Below are 18,306 nucleotides of genomic sequence, written 5' to 3' on the forward strand. Positions count from 1 at the left end.
CCAGGTAATAATAATATTATCATGTCATAGAAGAGGGGCGTAGGTCCACACTGAGAAAGCTGCCAAGGCCACTCAGGTGAGGAACTGCTGAGTTAGAGATCCACCTCGAGTCTCCTGGCCATGAAGCCATCGGTCTTGCTCAGTTGTCTATAAAATGCTTATAATGTGTGGGCTACAAGAGGGAAGAGACTTAGGGAATCTAATTTTCTGTGAGATTCCCAGTTCTAAAAATAGTGTGTGGGATGTGGTTGAGTAAGTGAACAAATTTACACTGTCTCCCTTGAAGGAAACCTTGTTTGCATTGAAAATCTGATGACCTGTTTCCAGAATGAGGCAGACTGGAGAGTCAGACAGTAAAGTGTGAAGTTTTCCTGAATTTTAATAAGTCCCCAGAGAAAACAGCATGTGGCTATGATGCACATCTGGTGAGGAAAACACCATATCTCATCTCTCACACTTCCTACTCATTTGTCCCCAAGAAGGAGAAGAGCGCCATGAACCAAAGCAGTGTGTCCGAGTTCCTCCTCTTGGGGCTCCCCATCCGGCCAGAGCAGCAAGGCATGTACTACACCCTGTTCCTGGGCATGTACCTGACCACGGTGCTGGGGAACCTGCTCATCATCCTGCTCATCAGGCTGGACTCTCGCCTGCACACTCCCATGTACTTCTTCCTCAGTCACTTGGCCTTTTCTGATGTCTCTTTATCATCTGTCACTGTCCCTAAGATGCTCAGGAACATGCAGACTCAGCACTTATCCATCCCCTATGAGGGATGCATTTCTCAGATGTATTTTTTCTTACTTTTTGTATGTGTTGACAATTTTCTTCTTGCAGTGATGGCCTATGACAGGTATGTGGCCATTTGCCACCCCCTCCACTACGCCATCATCATGAGGAAGGAGCCGTGTGTCTTACTGGCAGCTGGGTCCTGGTTCTTCTCTTGTGTACATGCCCTCTTGCATACCCTCCTCCTGTCCCACCTGTCCTTCTGTGCTGACAACACCATCCCCCACTACTTCTGTGAACTCACTGAACTCCTGAAGCTGACCTGCTCAGATGACTCCCTCAATGAGCTAGTTATCCTCGCTGAGGGGGGAGTGTTAACTCTCCTGCCTTTGAGTGCTATTTTGGGCTCTTATGTCTGCATTGGGGCCACTGTTCTAAGGGTCCCCTCCACTAAGAAGATCTGCAAAGTTCTGTCTACCTGTGGCTCTCACCTCTTCTTGGTGTTTTTGTACTATGGGACCCTTGCAATTATTTATTTCTTTCCTTCCTCAAACAATTCCCAAGTCAAGGATGTCATTGCTTCAGTTATGTATACAGTGGTGACACCTATGTTGAATCCCTTTGTCTACAGCCTGAGGAATAAAGACATGAAATTGGCTCTGAGGATGCTTTACAGAAAAGTGGTTACAGTTTCCAAGTGATGTTTACCCACTCATGTTCTTAATTCTCCTAAAGATGCTTCTTGAGATAATTCCCTAAAAATTTGTGCAGGTGGCTGTAGTAGACTGCAAAAGTGGTCACAGTACTTTGCATCCCTTCCTTTCCATTGTGGAATTTATTTCCCTACCTCTTGAATCTGAGCAGATCTTGTGACTTAATTTGACTATAGCTTTGTAGTAATGATATAAATATATATCATTACTATATATTATATATATTAAATATATATAAATATAGTAATGGTGTTATTATATTTCCAAGCTGAGGCAGAGTGTGTTTCTGCTGCTCTTGGAACCAGAGACCACCAGGTAAGCCAGCCTCACTAGGCTGCACAGAGATGAGAGGGCACTTGGAGAACAAAGGTGCCCCTGCTAACAGCCAGTTTCCAGGAGATCTGGTCAGTGTCTGTGGGGGCATGAATGAGTCCCTGTTGAGATCAGCTGAAGCTAGCCAAGACCAGATGCACCTTCCAGCTGAGCCCAGCCCAGGCCAAATCTCCAGTCTGTAGGATCATCTCACCAACAACTGGTTAAAGCACCAAGTCTGGGGATTATGAAGCAGCAAAAGCTCTAACTGATACAACTACTGGTCTTTCCACTGGTTTGATCCAAACTTCTCTTTATTTCAATGGTCCATTTCCCCTCTTGGTCCCCTGCTTGGATTTGACAATTCCATGTTTCTTTCCCATCTTCTAGGACTTCCTGTCTGTCAAACATACAGGTTCACAGACACACCATGATGCTCCTCAAAATCTTAGCTTTAGGAAATCTCTCTTCCATGTCATTCTCCTGTAACCCTCAGTTTTTTCATGTGACATAACTATTAGTATAGAAATTATTTACAAATAAAGAATGGGCATTAGCTCAGCCTCTCCCAGACAGATGCTCAAAGTCAAACAGCCACTGCAAGAGGAACAAGTGAGACTTTGAGTGACCTGAGTTCATGGAACTCCTGTTTCCATCTTTAGATGTCACAGTTTATGACACTATGAATGTCTGATTGTATAGCTGGGAGACTAGGAGAAAACCGGGAGATGGTAAAGAAATTTAACTTTTAATCACGATCTTCAATTTTATTACCTGATCCTAAATTACAGGAAACATTATTCTTTTGTATTATATTGGTTTTAAATTAGAAATTATGTTCAATATCAAGACTAAACACAAAGAAAACAATGGAGAAAAGCCCTGCTGTTTCCACATTGCTACTTATGCCCCCCGCCCTCCGCCCCGACCCCTTTGCAGAGACTCTGATAAGTCACCTGCTTTGAGAATTACTGATTTAGAGGATGGAGTGTGAGAACATTCCATGCCATGTTGAATGGAGTATTGTTGGCAGTCACTCCATTATCATCATAACCTCCTTGTAGGTTTGCAGATTTCCCCTAAGTAGAAAGGGGGCTGAAAGTAAATTGTGCAGTGATATTTGGTAAGAGAATGGACCTTATAGCACACACACAAACAAATGTCTTTCCTGGAAGTCTTGCTGTTCAGTGTTTGCAGACATGGGACTATTCACATTTTCCAAGAACACTGATACCAATGCACATATTTTAAGGTCGGTATAAAACTCGAGTGAGAGAAAAATTCAGATTAACTCTCACTTTTGTCAAGTGTAAGAGTTAAATTTGTAAACATGCTGTCTCATCAATCTGAAGAGTTACGATGACTTGTTAAAATGTAAAAATATGTGAACCTCCTACTTCCAAAGAAAGATATTACATCAGAAATGTAAGTTTATTCTATAGGAAGAGAAATAATTTTAGTTCTAATATTAGAGAGCATTCAGTAATATTGCATTTTAACTAAGTTTTATGTTCTTTCTTAGGGTACTTATACCAAGATGAAAAGTTAAGAATTCTCCAAAGTAATACTTGGTTTAATTGTAATAAAATTTCCAAAAGAATAACACTTAAGTGAAGGAATGGAAAGGGGCAATATGAAGGATTATTTCTTTATCTGAATGATGGCTACATAGGTGTGTTTCCTTTGGAATTGTTAATCAGATTGTGCCTTTACTATATGCTTAGTTCTATGTATGTTGTATTTCCATTAACAAATATTTATTCTTAATAAAACATCATTTTAATCTACTTTTGCGTTACCCACAAGCTACTCTTATGTTTCCTCTCAGAAGGAAATGGGTATCCTGAATTTTTGTGTTAATATTTCAATATTTTCTGTTTTTAAGTCCTTTGGGTATAATCTGAGGAGAGGGATAGCTGGGTCAAATGGTGGTTCCATTCCCAGTTTTCCAAGGAATCTCCATACTGCTTTCCATATTGGCTGTACCAATTTGCAGTTCTATCAGCAATGTATGAGTGAACCTTTTTCCCACATCCTCACCAACACTTGTTGTTGTTTGTCTTCATAATAGCTACCATGGAGTGAGTTGATATCTTAGAGTGGTTTTGATTTGCATTTCTCTAATTGCTAGAGATGATGAACATTTTTTTAAATATATTTGTTGATTGATTGTCTATCCTCTTCTGAGAAGTGTGTGTCCAGGTCCTTGGCCCATTTATTGATTGGATTATTTGTTATTTTGGTGCTTAGCTTTTTGAGTTCTTTATATACCCTAGAGATTAGTGCTCTATCTGATGTGTGAGGGGTAAAAGTTTGCTCCTAAGATGTAGGCTCTCTATTCACCTCACAGATTGTTTATTTTTTAAATTTATTTTTATTTTTTGAATTTATATATGATAGCAGAATGCATTACAATTCTTATTACACATACAGAGCACAGATTTTCATATCTCTAGTTGTATACACAGTATATTCACACCAATTTGTGTCTTTATACCTGCACTTTGGGTAATAATGATCATCACATTCCACCATCATTAATAACCCCATTCCCCTTTCCTTCCCCTCCAACCCCTCTGCCCTATCTAGAGTTCGTCTATTTCTCCCATGCTCCCGTTCCCTATCCCATTATGAATCAACCTGCTTATATCAAAGAAAACATTTAGCATTTGGTTTCTTGGGATTGGCTAACTTCACTAAACATTATCTTCTCCAACGCCATCCATTTACCTGCAAATGCCATAATTTTATTCTCTTTTATTGCTGAGTAATATTTTATTGTGTATATATGCCACAAATTTTTTTTTATCCATTCATCTACTGAAGGGCAAGATTTTTCCCAACCTTTCACCTTCAGTCTGTGTATATCTTTTCCTATCAGATGAGTCTAATGGAGGCAGCATATTGTTGGGTCTTGTTTTTTAAACTCAATCTGCTAGTGTATGTCTTTTGATTGGTGAGTTTAATCCATTAACATTCAGGGTTATTATTGAGACATGGTTTGTATTCCCAGCCTTATTTGGTTATTTTTGTTATTTAACTTGACTTGATTTTCTTCTTTGATTAGGTTTTCCTTCTGGGTACCACCTCTCTGCTGATTTTCATCATTGTTTTTTGTTTCCTCTTCATGGAATATTTTTCCAAGGATGTTTTGTAGTGCTGGTTTTCTAGCTATAAATTCTTTAACTTTTGTTTATCATGGAAGGTTTTAATTTCATCTTCAAATCTAAAGCTTAATTTTTCTGGATACAAGATTCTTGGTTGGTACTTATTTTCTTTCAGAGCTTGACATACGTTGTTCCAGGATCTTCTAGCTTTCAGGGTCTGTGTTGAAAAATCTGCCATTATCCTAATTGGTTTTCCCCTATGTGTAATCTGATTCCTTTCTCTTGTGCTTTTAAAATTATTTTCTTAATCTGCATGTTGGGCATTTTTATTATAATGTGCCTTGGTGTGGATCTGTTGTGATTTTGTACATTTGGCATCCTGTAGGCTTCTTGAATTTGGATTTCCAATTTATTTTTCATGTTTGGAAAGTTTTCTGATATTATTTCATTGAATACATTGTTCATTCCTTTGGTTTGGACCTTTATGCTTTCCTCTATCTCAATAACTCTTCAATTTGGTCTTTTTATGTTATCCATATTTCTTGAATGTTCTGCCCATGGTTTCTTACCATTATCACTGTGTGGTCTATGTTCTTTTCAAGTTCATATATTTTGTCTTCATTATCTGAGGTCCTATCTTCCAAGTAGTCTACTCTGTTGGTGATGCTTTCATTTGAGCTTTTAATTTGGTTTATTGTTTCTTTCATTTCAAAGATTTCTGTTTGTTTTTTTCAGTACCTCTATCTCCCTGTTGGGGTGATCTTTTGCTTCCTGTATTTGTTTATGTAGCTCCTTGTTAAAGTGATCTTTCATTGCCTTGAATTGCTCTCTTATATCTTCCTTGAGTTCACAGAGCATTTTAACCGGGTACATCCTGAACTCCTTCTCTGTCATTTCTTCTGCTGTGGCTGCTAATGATTCTAATGATGTGGTGTATTGATTTGTTGGGGGCATTTCCTTCCCTTGTCTTTTCATGTTGCTTGAGTGTCTTCCTTTCCAGCTCTGTGGGTCTGGATTGTTATTGTTTTTACCCTATAGGTTTGTAGTGCTCTTGTAGGGTTCCAAGACCTCTCCTTTGTGGGGAAGGGCAATGTTAACAGATCCCAATACCAATAATATACCACCTATGAACAATTTGTTGGTATTAAGATGTTTACAGTTTAGTCTCAATGTACAGAAATATTGGATTCAATTTTTATCTAAAATATAATCAGTAGTTTTGTAAAAAGGTTTATATTTTCTGACAGTGGACAATGAACTGGTGGTGAGGTGTAGGAAGATATGCTGAGGAGGTAGGATGTGAGGATATGGAGTTAATATATCTTAGGAAGTGTGAAGGAGAAATCTAGTTAAGAGGGTTAGTAGCAAGAGAATAGACAGGAAGTAATTTAGGGTAGGCAAGTACGTGGGATGACAGTACAGTACAGAAAACAAACACACATATGTATTTAGAAAAATACAGATGTTAAAACAGTAAAACTTGGAGGGGGAAAGAAAAATGAAAGAAGAAAAAGGAAAAGAAAAGAAAAAAAGGGCATATACAACAACTCTATATTATATTATTCAGATGACTCAGTCCTCAAATCCAATTTCATGCAATGTTCTTGGGTTCACATATGTTGGGGTGTGAGGGCCGGAGGATGAAGGGGTAGAAGAGGAAAAAAAAACCTGGGTGGAAGAAGCCAAGGTTGTAGCTAGCTTTAGAGATCCGTATCTTTCCTGCTTCTCTTCTCATCCAATAGGTGGGATTGTCTGTTGTAAGCTGGGGTCTCTGCCCTCAGGATGGTGGAGGTAACCAGGGTGGGAAGACTGGTCCTGGTGTAGGGCATCTGGAAGCAGGAATGGCACCTGCCAATCCCTGTAGGAGGACTGCACGTCACAGGTCTCTTTTTGGGACAGCTCGTATGACTTGAGCACCCGATACTATCTCCCTCTCTTGCCTGGAGATTTCCCAGTTTCTGGTTTCTCTGTTAGGCTCCAAACATTAGCCCGCCTCCCTCTCCCTTAGCAATTCCTAATCGAGGAACCTCTCACACGGGAGCTCCCTTGGGCGGTGCCCTGGTTGCACTGGGCACCTGTTCTGGGCAGCTCCTCTGTTGGGTTACTGCCGCTGGGGAGAGGCAGAGGTTGCAAACCCGGTACCTGGCTGCTGGGGATATGATCTGAGAGCTGTCTCGCCTAATATGGTGAGAATATTGAGCCAAGATGGTGGCAATCTGCTTTCAGCGTGGGGTGTCTGGTGGGGTGGGGGGACCTGGGTGATGGCACTGTGCTGTGGGTAGGTAGCAGCTGAGTGACCTGCATGGGGTGGAGTGAAGTCTTGGAGATCTGCAGATGTGTTGATAGGTGATTCTGCTATAGTGCTCGTGAACCCTGGGTGGCTAGACCTTCAGACTTTAGGTATTGAGAGCCAGGAATCCTACTGGAACTGCTGAAGCCCGGAGCCCTGCACAGGGTCATGGCCTGGGTACAGTATTCTTGATTGGCACTCATTTTATTTTAGTGACCTCTCTATTCTGCCATCTTCTCTGAGGTCTCATATTGCTTAGTTAGTTGAGAAATCATGAGGAGTGATTTTTTTTTTAATCTCCATGAAAGCAGGGAAAGGAGGAGGTGACCATGAAGTTCTGGTTTGAGAAGGAAGGATTGCTAACCCTTGACTTCTAGGAAACAGGCAGGTCCATGGAGCATTATCATCAAGGCAACAGGTAGTCAACCATGACCCATAGGACCCAGAACCACTCCAGAGGCTTAAATATCTTACATGATTACTTCACTCAAATAGCAGTTCCATGTGCAGGTTGATTTCTAACTTGAACTGAACCAATCAATAGCATAAGTCTTCATATATCTTCACCTTTAATAATGAGCAAAAGGTGTTCATTATCTCCCAATCATGGAAGAAATGGTAGAGTAGACCTATTTTTAATGGTATGGATATGAGGTGTCCCTCAAAAGCTCATATGTGAGATAACGAAAGACGGTTTTGAGGAGAAATGATTGGGTTATGAGAGCCTTAACCCGATCAGTGAATTAATCCCCTGATGGGATTAACAGAGTGGTAAGTAAAGGCAGGCAGGGTATCGATTGAGGAGGTTGGTATTGGGAGTTTACCTTTGAGGGTATCTATTTTGTGTCCAGCAAGTGAAATCTCTCTGTCTCTCTGCTTTCTGATCATCATGTGAGCTGCTCCCTCCACCACACTCTTCTGCCATGGTGTTCAGCCCCACCTGGTGCCCCAAGGAGCAGAACCAGCTGTTCATGGTCTGAGACTTCTGAAACTGTGAGCCCACAAATAAACTTTCCTCCTCCACAACTGTTCTTGTCAGGACTAAAAGACCTGACCGTGAAAAAGCTGACTAAAAGGTATATTCAATGGATTTGAAATCATTTTTGTAAGGGGTTGAGTGAAATCATACATTAAGGAGCTATTTTATGGTTTTGTGAGTAATTTACATAGCAAAATGCTGACAGCTCAGCCTTTGGGCTGGGATTTATAGAAACTGCATTGCATTTCCTGGGTCCAGGAATGATGATCAGTTATAAGTTTCTGATTCTTTTATTCAGAGAGTGATAGGATTAGAGTGTTTCTAGTGTTCTTGATTTAGCGTGGGGTCAGAAGTAGAAACTTTGATATTAGACTCAGCTCCAGCTTGGTTTATTATGGATTCTCAGTCACATTTTTCTAATGTAAAGAGAAGGCAAGAAGCTCTGTGGATCACCAGGTTCTTAATGGTTATTATTATTATTATTCCTCCAAGGGTGAACTCTTTCATGTTGCTTCAACAAGTAGTTCTTCCCCCAAGGGAGCCAAAGACAATGAGGTAATTATATCCTATTCATGTTTAGTTGACCTGGGGATAGTGTAATTGACCCCTAGAGCATCTCCGTGGTTTGTCAACTTAGAACTCACTCTGATTTCATATTTCATATATGCATCTTGAATACTTCTGAACTGGTAGGTCTTCTGCCTGTCCCAGTGGAACTCTGAGACCCATGTAGTTTAACCACCTGTTTTACTGTATTTTGAGCCTGCTGTAGAGAAATGCAAGAAACTTCTCCTGTCTCATAGCTGAAGGTAACTCTACTCATCATCTAGGGAAACTTGTCAGAGAAGAAGTAGAATTTATATTAAATAATTTGATTGTAGGTGTTTGTGTGTGTGTGTGTGTGTATGTTTGTGTCTAGTGTATGCTACTGATCCCTAGCTCCTACTACACTCATCCTACACTATGACAAATAGCACCCTGTAAAGACATTCATATTAAATGGAGTAACTATCTGAATTTTGAGAGGATAGGAAAAAACCATATCTCCATGTTGAATTATTTTCTCAAAAGGGTTCTATGACTAATTTTGAGAAGATATGAGAAAAACATGCCTCCTTAATGGAATAAATATCTTTATTCCATTAAGTCTTTTTGGGATTTGTACCAAATTTTATACCAAATCTCTGAAATTTTATTCATCCCTTCTGCCACAATCCAGGTGTAACAGGTGTTATTTTGTGTCTAAACTGCTGCCGTAACCTCCTATTCAGTTTCTTGTGAATGTCTTGTCTTGTTGAAATCTGCTTCTCTACCCAGTAGAGAGCAAGTTAGTTAAAACTTTCACTTATGTGTTTATTCAAACATTTTCTTGGATACACTTTTGCTTTGAGAATAGCACTGAAACTTTCTATCATGTCAGAAATGTCTCCATGTCCTTCCCGGGGTGATCATGCTCTTCAATTTCTCTGTCCTGCGCCCAGGTCCTGTCCTCCCCAAACACCTAACTACAGTACCCATACTTTGATATTCATATGACAAACTTTTATATCAATGACTCCATGAAGTACATGAGAGAAACAGCATTCTCAACACCATAGTCCCATGAAATAGGACAGTCCATCAAAATTGTGAACATACAAACTTACTTCCCTAATCTCAGATTTGCATTATAACTCCCGGGTTTCTTAAGTTGGCACCTGGACTCATCTGATGATCATTCATTGATTTCATGGTTTCTTTTCTTTCTTTCTCTCTTTCTTTCTTTCTTTCTTTTCTTTTCTTTTTAGGTGGACACAATGTCTTTATTTTTGTTTTATGTGGTGCTGAGGATCGAACCCAGTGCCTCATGCATGCTAGGTGAGTGCTTTACCTCTGAGCCACAACCCCAGCCCCTATTTCATGGTTTCTCCAAAAGATACTGTGTTAGTTCCTAGGTGGCCAAATAACACAGCTTGCTAGACAATCACTAGAGCATTAGTGTGGCAACAGTTGGAGATACTTCAGTTAACATGAACATACATATTAATTAGCTGAAAATCTATGTTGTTGTGTAATACTCCCAGTGACTTCTCATTCTTTCACGTATCCATCTCCTGTTTTCTCTACAGAAAAAGGTAACAAGAAGAGCATGAGGAGGGATAATCAGAGCAGTGTGTCCGAGTTCCTCCTCCTGGGGCTCCCCATCCAGCCAGAGCAGCAAGGCATGTACTACGCCCTGTTCCTGGGCATGTACCTGACCACGGTGCTGGGGAACCTGCTCATCATCCTGCTCATCAGGCTGGACTCTCACCTGCACACCCCCATGTACTTCTTCCTCAGTCACTTGGCCCTCACTGACATCTCTTTCTCCTCAGTCACGGCTCCAAAGATGCTCATGAACATGCTGACGCAGACTCAATCCATCTCCTACGCTGGGTGCATTTCTCAGGCATATTTTTTCCTATCTTTTGTGGATCTTGACAGCTTCCTTCTGACCTCAATGGCCTATGACAGGTATGTGGCCATCTGCCACCCTCTTCACTATACCAGAATGATGAGACAGAGCCTTTGTTTCCTGCTAGTGGTTGTGTCCTGGGTCTTGTCCTTTGCCATTGCCCTTGTGCACACCCTCCTCCTAGCCCGTCTCTCTTTCCTTAGAGGCAACACTCTGCCCCACTTCTTCTGTGACCTCTCTGCCTTACTCAAGCTGTCCAGCTCTGACACCACCATCAATCAGCTGGTCATCCTCACTGTAGGAGTGGTGGTCATTACCCTGCCACTCCTGTGCATTCTGGTCTCTTATGGCCACATTGGGGCCAGTGTCCTGAGAAGACCCTCCATCAAGGGCATCTGCAAAGCCTTGTCCACATGTGGCTCCCACCTCTCTGTGGTTTCTCTGTACTATGGAGCCATTATTGGACTTTACTTTGTCCCCTCATCCAATAGCACTAATGACAAGGATGTCATTGTGTCTGTGCTGTACACTCTGGTCACCCCCATGCTGAATCCCTTCATCTACAGTCTGAGGAATCGGGATATGAAAGGAGCTCTGAGGAACATCCTCAGGAGAGGAACATTTTCAGCATAGTGGGACTTTTTACTGTATGTATATGAGATCTTCTTGATCCCACGTTTCTTCCATTTCCTCTCTTAAATGCTGTTGTTTCATGAATCTTGATGTGGCACTCTAGTTTTCTATCTGCAATTCATCCCAGATAGTTTTTCTGTCTGATTACTTTGATCTTAAGATTTAGGAATGGTTTTTACAAGCATACTTGCATTACTCTCTCTCTTATATTTTTCATTTTTTAAGGTATCCCTGTCCATCACACATATTCCCCCTTTTAATGAGTTGACCTAATAACAAAATAAATGGCTTTCATAAAAGAGCAGGCAATGATCCATACAGAATTGTTATAGGTCTCAAATGGTACACAGATACTTACTTTGAATCCTGTAATTTATGAGGATACTTTTCAACCCTTGGCTAAATTGCCCCCATTTTGCTGGAAATTGTATTTTCATCTTTACAAAAATATTGAAATAGCATGACAACAAAATATCATATAAATATATACATGCATATATAACATTACATTATATACATGCACATACCTATTTGTACATATATATGTGACATGAATGCATTTTAAATAGCAATATTAAAAGAAATATTCATTTAACAATATCTAGGCTTAAAAAAATAGAAAATTAGCAATATTTTTGGAGTTTCTATTGTCCTTCTCAATTGTTTTTCTTTTCCCTGGAGATACCCAGCATCTTTACTATTTTAAATAATCCTTGAATGAATTAGAGTTATACATAATAGTGGAGTCATTTGACATGTTGATAAATGCATGTATCACTTCTGTTTTGATATTTCAATTTTGACTGCTGAATATTTCATATAAATGAAATGACTTTATTTATTTATTTTAATGAAATGTCTGACTTTATTAGAATGGTATTAGGCTTTAAATATAACAATTTTGGTAATCAAATTATTGTTTTTTTTCCCTTTAATAACAAATGACACTAGAGAAGTGCAACACTGGCCCAACAGCCTTGTCTTTTCTGTTATAGCAAGAAACAGAATGTGAGTCATCAGAAAGCACTAGCAGGCATCAGTTAGTCCAAGATACTAGGTTCTTAGTTCCAAAAGCACTTGCAAAGAAAACCATTGGTTTTCTGGAATCCCTGCATACATCAAGTCTTATGAGGCTTTTTGAATTTGTCCTTTACTTGGTCACTTTTTCTTCCTCAAATACTACAGTTTTTCTTTGACTTTTTTCATCAAAGTACAAAAAGCATGAAATGTAAACAAATGCTTGCATTGCACACTTGGAAGTGTTCAATTCAAGCATTATAGAGCTATCTATATACAGATAAATTCCATCAAATATAATTTAATAATATACAAAGTATCAGGGCACAGAATGAACTAAAACCCACTTGTTTTTGTATACAGAAGATTCGAATATTCAATCTAAAGAAAAATGATCATTTGGCTCTCTTCTACATTTGCATGTTGATACACTTATTAAAATATTCCTGTATAATCATGTTTGGTCTTACTATTTCAAGTCAGGTTTGAAACCACAAAACCAGCCATCCAGACAAAACAGGTAATGAAAAAGATTCTCTCTTCTCCACTTCCATAAGCCCAATAACTCTGAAGCCAATTGCAACATGACTCCAAACACTGGATTGTGACGACAATGGCTAGGTCCAATTTAATCATAATCCTTTTTGGTGTGGCATACTTGATAGAACTCAGGCATGGAAGCCAGCACTGAGCCTCCAAACCAAACTGTGTATGGCTGCATGTGGTGTGTAATAACTTGTACATCCATAGGTTTTGGCTTTAATCTACCACCACTCAATTCCTCACTTTATTTCAGCCTGGCATTTACATCTACAGTTCTTTTCAAATCTCTTTGTATGCAATGTCCAAAGTCCCTGAACATGGTTGAACCTCCAGAGGACAATATTCTTGTAGTGAGGACATCTGACATCCATAGGACAATTTTGAATTACCTCATCTACAACTTCTGAGTTAGATTGTGTAAAGTCTGGAATAGCAAATTCTGGATGAAAAAAAGATTTCAGGTCCCAAGGATCTCTTATAACCATCAATAGAAAATTCTTTCTTTGAAATAGCATTGATTCCAGTATACTGCTTAATCCACTTTGATCCATCTGTGCCATATTTGATAAACTTTTTTACCAAATCTGGGCAGACATAACTATAATGTTCCTTTACTGCCTTTGCGCTTTCCATAGATTGCTCTGGAAGGACTAACATGAGTGACACCATCTCCACTGTTTATTACCATACAGTATCTTCCCTGTTTCCTGGAGTATTTAGTGGAGATTCAGTCAAAAGAAAATAATGGTCTTCAGGTTCTGCCCTTAAATATTTAAAGATCACTTGCTCCATAAACCTTTCCAACAAGTCCCAATCTTCAACTGTGCCAAGGTGGATTGGCCACTTTGTTGCATATGTAAGCTTTTCTATTGCTTCATCACCAATGAAGAAGTCTAGGTCATCAACACCTTTCATGACCCTCCTTTGGGCTCGATCACCTACTTTTGCTGACTCCTGAATAGCAATACAGGAGGGATGATAAAGTGTGGTTCTGTATTTCCAGCAGATACTAGTTTTGTATATAAGAAGTGCTTCTCTTTTCTCTGTCTTCTGCCAAGCCAGTCTCCCGCGCTGGGTCACTGAGTCCCCACGCCCACAGGCAGGAAGGGGCTTGGAGGGAAAGGAAAGCCAGGTGGGCTGGGCTGGGCGACCAGCTCCAGGGTGAAGAACACTTGGAGGCAGTGGGCCCCATCTCTGCTCACCATGGTGGGGGAAGGGCAGGGAGGGGTATCGTGGAGGAAGCTGTTCCCTGGGGGTCCTAGAATATAAGAATAAGCCCTAGAATATAAGCAGAACAAAATGGACAATTCTGGTGTGAGCTTATAAGAACAAAATGCTGATGAGAATGTGGACACGTAGGGACTGTACTCATTAGGTTTTAGATGGAAATGAAGACTCTATTGGAAACTGGACTAGAAGTCATCCACATTACCTATGGTAAAAATTCATTTATATCCTGTCCTTTACGTGAGAATTAGTGTGAGACAGAGCTTAAAGGCAATGGGCTAATTAATCTGGCAGAGGAAACTTCAAGGCAGTAGAGCCATCAGCAGCAGCATAGGTATTGTTGGCAGCATTTAGAAAGGTTTACAACAAGAAACAGAGGAGAAAGATTTTAAAAATGTACAGTTGGGCCAGGAAAAATCCCGTGTAAAGTTGGGGCCATGATGCTGAAAAGACTAGCATCATTATCAAGAAGCCAAATACTTTGTACCTGGACAAGAGAAAAGATGACTTGAAAGCATCTTAGCAATTGTCAAGACACCCCCCATTCCAGACTCAATGGTTTGAAAGTGAAAACTCATTGGAAAGACTTTGCTTTGATGAGAGTCAGCATGCCCTTCTCCCACAAGGTCACATAGGAAGCCCAGGTTTCATTTCACTGTGATCAGATGTCCATACTAAGAAGTCCCTGTAGCCATGTTTCAAGTGGCTTCTGCTCAATCTGCTGGCAGGCTTTGGTATGATCAACGTAGCTCTGGTTTTGCAGGCATGAGGAATGCAAAAATTACAGGGTCTGGAGGCTTCCACTGAGGCTTCAAAGAAAGGCCTGGGATGCCAGGCAATGAGTGGTAGGTTTGAAATTCCCCATGGGCAATGTTGAGGGGGTGGTGCATGAAGTTGTGATAGTGAAACTGAAGCTGCAATGGATACCCAGGAAGTAAGAGATGACAGGAATGTGGAATATCTATCCATGAAAGCTTCAGACAGGCACCATGTCCATCATCTCCTGAATCAGCTGTAGCACCTGGAGCCCACTAAGGCAGAGCCAGAGGGTTAGGAGGACTAGGGGTATATGCATGTGAGTATGTAAGGAGAAGAGAGGCCAGGCTACACTATGGGGAAATTGCCTAAGACGATTCATTTGGGTGCGCAGTTTTCTTAGAAGACTTCTGGAGGTGGAATTCTTGACTGGTGGTTCTCTATAATGCAGTGCAATCTGAAGTGCTTGCTATACCACCAGTTCAAGTGCAAGAGTCAGATCCAGTTCTAGCTCCAGCATCAGCACCAGAATTGGTGCCAGCTGCAGTGTCAGCTCTACCACCAGCCCTCCAGCTAGATCTAGGTAGTGCCAGTTTCAAACTAGAACCATTCCAGTCCCAGGTCTAGCCTTAGCTATGGTGGCAGAGAGAGCTCCAGTGCAAATTCTAGCTTCAGTGACAGCAATACAGTCTACTACAGAACCGCATTATCACATTGTTAAAATAAAAGATTAATGATCGCTTCTGGATGATCTTCACTAGGTGTGCTAGGGAACTCTCTGGAATGATGCTTTATGCATTGATACAAATTTACCAAATTAATTCACTAGTTCATTAGTGTCTGAACCTTTAGTTGTCTGTAACTATATTGCATAATTAAAAAACAATTTCCATATGTACCCTTTTGTTCAGAGATTGAGGGTGTTAGAGTGTTTCTGGCATTCTTTTCTGTGGAGGGGAGTGCTGGGGATTGAACCCAGAGCCTCATGCATGCCAGGCAAATGCTTTATCACTGAGCTACATCCTCTGCCTAGCTAATATTCTTGATATAACATGGCGCCAAAAGCAAGAGCCTTTGGTTATCACATCCAACCTCCTGCTTGGCTTATTATGGAATCTGAATTGTACTTTTCCCAAGGTCAACTGAGAAGACAAAAACTCTGGTGAACCATCGAGTCTCTAATTGCAGTCTTTTGATTTTTGTCATTATTCCTCCAAGGGCATACTCTCTTATGCCTGCTTCAGCAAGTGGCTCTTCACCCAAGGGAGCCAAAGGTGATGAAGTAATTATATCTGGTTTCTCTTTAATTTAGAGCTGAGATGGGGGATTGCCCCCAGGTTACTCCATGGTTTGTAACATTGGTTTGCAACATTGGTACTCACACCAATTTCTCAGGAACTGTGAACCAACTCTTTCTATATCTACCTTCTTTGATTCTGTGTGGACAAGCTCTCCTCTCTGTTGCTATGGAACTTTGAGTGCCTTAGAGACTTTACCTGCTTCACTGTATTTTGTACATTCTAGAAGAACAGAGAAGAACCTTCTCATGACTTGTAGCTGAAGGTATCTATGCTTATTATATAATGGCCATGTCAGAGCAGGAGTAGAATTTACATTAAATAGTATGATTGTATGGTTTTTTTTTTGTGTGTGTCCAGCATGTGCTACCAATCCCTAGATTCTATCTCTTATCACATCATATTATGATAGACAGCTCCATGTGGAGTAATTTATCTTGAATAAGTATTTATCCAAATTGTGAGGGCAAGGAAAAAAAATCTCCCGATAGCATAATTTGTCTCACACTGATCCTACATCTAATTTTTGATAAAAAGGTAGAAAAATCATACCTTCTCTTCTTATTCTTAGCCACATTTTGAGTTGTTGAATTTTCTTACAAATTCTATAATTTTGTTCATCTCTGCTGCCCCATCCAGGTGTAATAAGTAGTATTTTGTAACTAAATTACTGTAATAAATTATTCAAATTCCTGCTATTGCTCTCATCTTGCTATAATTTGATCTCTACCTAGTAGCAAGCAAGCTTTCTGAAATTCTTGGTTACTTCCTTACTTAATTTTTTTAGCTTACTATTGTTTTATAATAGCAGAAAAGGTCTTACATACTCTGGCTTCTTGATAATTTTCCAAATCATATATTTCCCAGGCTTACCATGATGCGAATTTTCTATGTTCCTCAAATACCCTATCCCTGTCCTCTCCAGACACTTAATAAGAATGTTCATTATCATAATCTTTCTATAATAGGTTCTTCTATTAAGAACTGCTTTTGAAGAACACATAAAGAATTGGTTTTCTCATCACCTATGTCTCTTGTAATTTGACAGACTATCAAAACCATGCATTCCCTCCAATTCCATTTCTGAGCCTTTATCCTACAGATATATATGATAGTAAGCAAAAAGGCAAAAGAACAATTTGGTTTATTGTAATATTGCTGGAATAGCAAAATGTTAGAAACAACCTTTATGTCCAATGGGTAGCTAATTATCATTTTTACTGTGATAAACTGTTACCAACATGATAATCAGTAACATAGCTGAATGTATAATCCATCCTAGGTTACAATATCACATCAACATGATTTTAAACATAGGAGTTTTAAAGATGATTTCAATCAAGTTGGGAGAATTAGTACATTGATATAAAATTTAGTTAATTCCACAAATGAGGGGTGAGAGAAATAGTAAGACATCTTTCAGCTTTCAAAGAACAATTTCCTTTAGTTCTAACAATCTTTACATAGAATATAGTAGACGAGTTATCATATTCTGCTTTCCTATTCTTGTGATTGCTTTCATGGGTAGTTCTAAGATGAACTGATCTGAAGGAGAAGAAGAGGAATAATAGTATAAGCAACATAGAAGAAATGTCAGAAACATGACCAAAAAATTACAGGCTAAGGATCTTTGGCATAAAACCTAGGTTAGGAAATGTGAAAAAGGAGAAAATATTATTTGCTTTTGTTAGACAGATGCAAGTAATTGTTTGGCAGGAGAAGATATGACTAGGAAAGTTTAGTATTTCCCAGTATTCTGATGACTTCCATAAAAATGACCTGCTTTGCATTATGGGAATATAGGAAGTAGGATTTGGAAGAGAACCTACTATTGCTGCACAGTCAACAAAAATTCCTACAGAAAGGATGATATAGTATTGAAAATGTTTAGTGGGAAAGACTTTTCTTAAAGGAATGACCAATGAATGTATTGCAAAGCTTGTCACTAGATATTTTGTTATTGGCTGAGATTCATGCTCTTAAATTCCTTGTTTGGATCACTGCAGATGATATTTCCACCAGTTCTCCAGCTCCTGCTATCTTGAAAATCCAAAGCAGCCCACCCTGCTCTCTTATCTTGATTAAATCCATAAAAACAAAAGCCAAAGTGTGTTCCAGAGGTGTGGGGAAGGCTAAGAAAGGCCAACAAGCCATAGAGATCATTTATTTTCTATTAGCTTGTTACAAACATAGTCTTGTACATAGTTTTCAAATTTTCATCATGAGCTCCTGGACTTCTTAAGCTTGAACCTGGTAGGATCTGATAACCAT

The 18,306-nt window shown here is 39.6% G+C and overlaps 1 protein-coding gene across 1 annotated transcript; it reads left to right on the plus strand.

The window, feature by feature from the left end:
- Nucleotides 1–494: 494 nt before the first annotated feature.
- LOC124097318 (olfactory receptor 1J21-like) lies at nucleotides 495–14,263 on the plus strand. The gene is made up of 4 exons (XM_046451758.1): nucleotides 495–982; nucleotides 10,255–11,171; nucleotides 13,008–13,026; nucleotides 14,227–14,263. Exons 1-4 carry the CDS (start codon nucleotides 495–497, stop codon nucleotides 14,261–14,263), a joined length of 1,461 nt encoding a protein of 486 aa, XP_046307714.1.
- Nucleotides 14,264–18,306: the final 4,043 nt, after the last annotated feature.

The sequence above is a fragment of the Marmota monax genome, unplaced genomic scaffold (genome assembly GCF_021218885.2).
Source record: "Marmota monax isolate L192 unplaced genomic scaffold, Marmota_monax_Labrador192_F-V1.1 WCK01_AAM20220418_F8-fsc00020, whole genome shotgun sequence".
Classification (NCBI taxonomy): domain Eukaryota; kingdom Metazoa; phylum Chordata; class Mammalia; order Rodentia; family Sciuridae; genus Marmota; species Marmota monax.

Coding starts and splice junctions, on each gene's coding strand:
- LOC124097318 (XM_046451758.1), top strand. CDS start 495: ATGAACCAAAGCAGTGTGTCCGAGTTCCTCCTCTTGGGGCTCCCCATC. Junction 983..10,254: donor ACCCTCCTCCTGTCCCACCT/GTCCTTCTGTGC, acceptor TAACAAGAAGAG/CATGAGGAGGGATAATCAGA.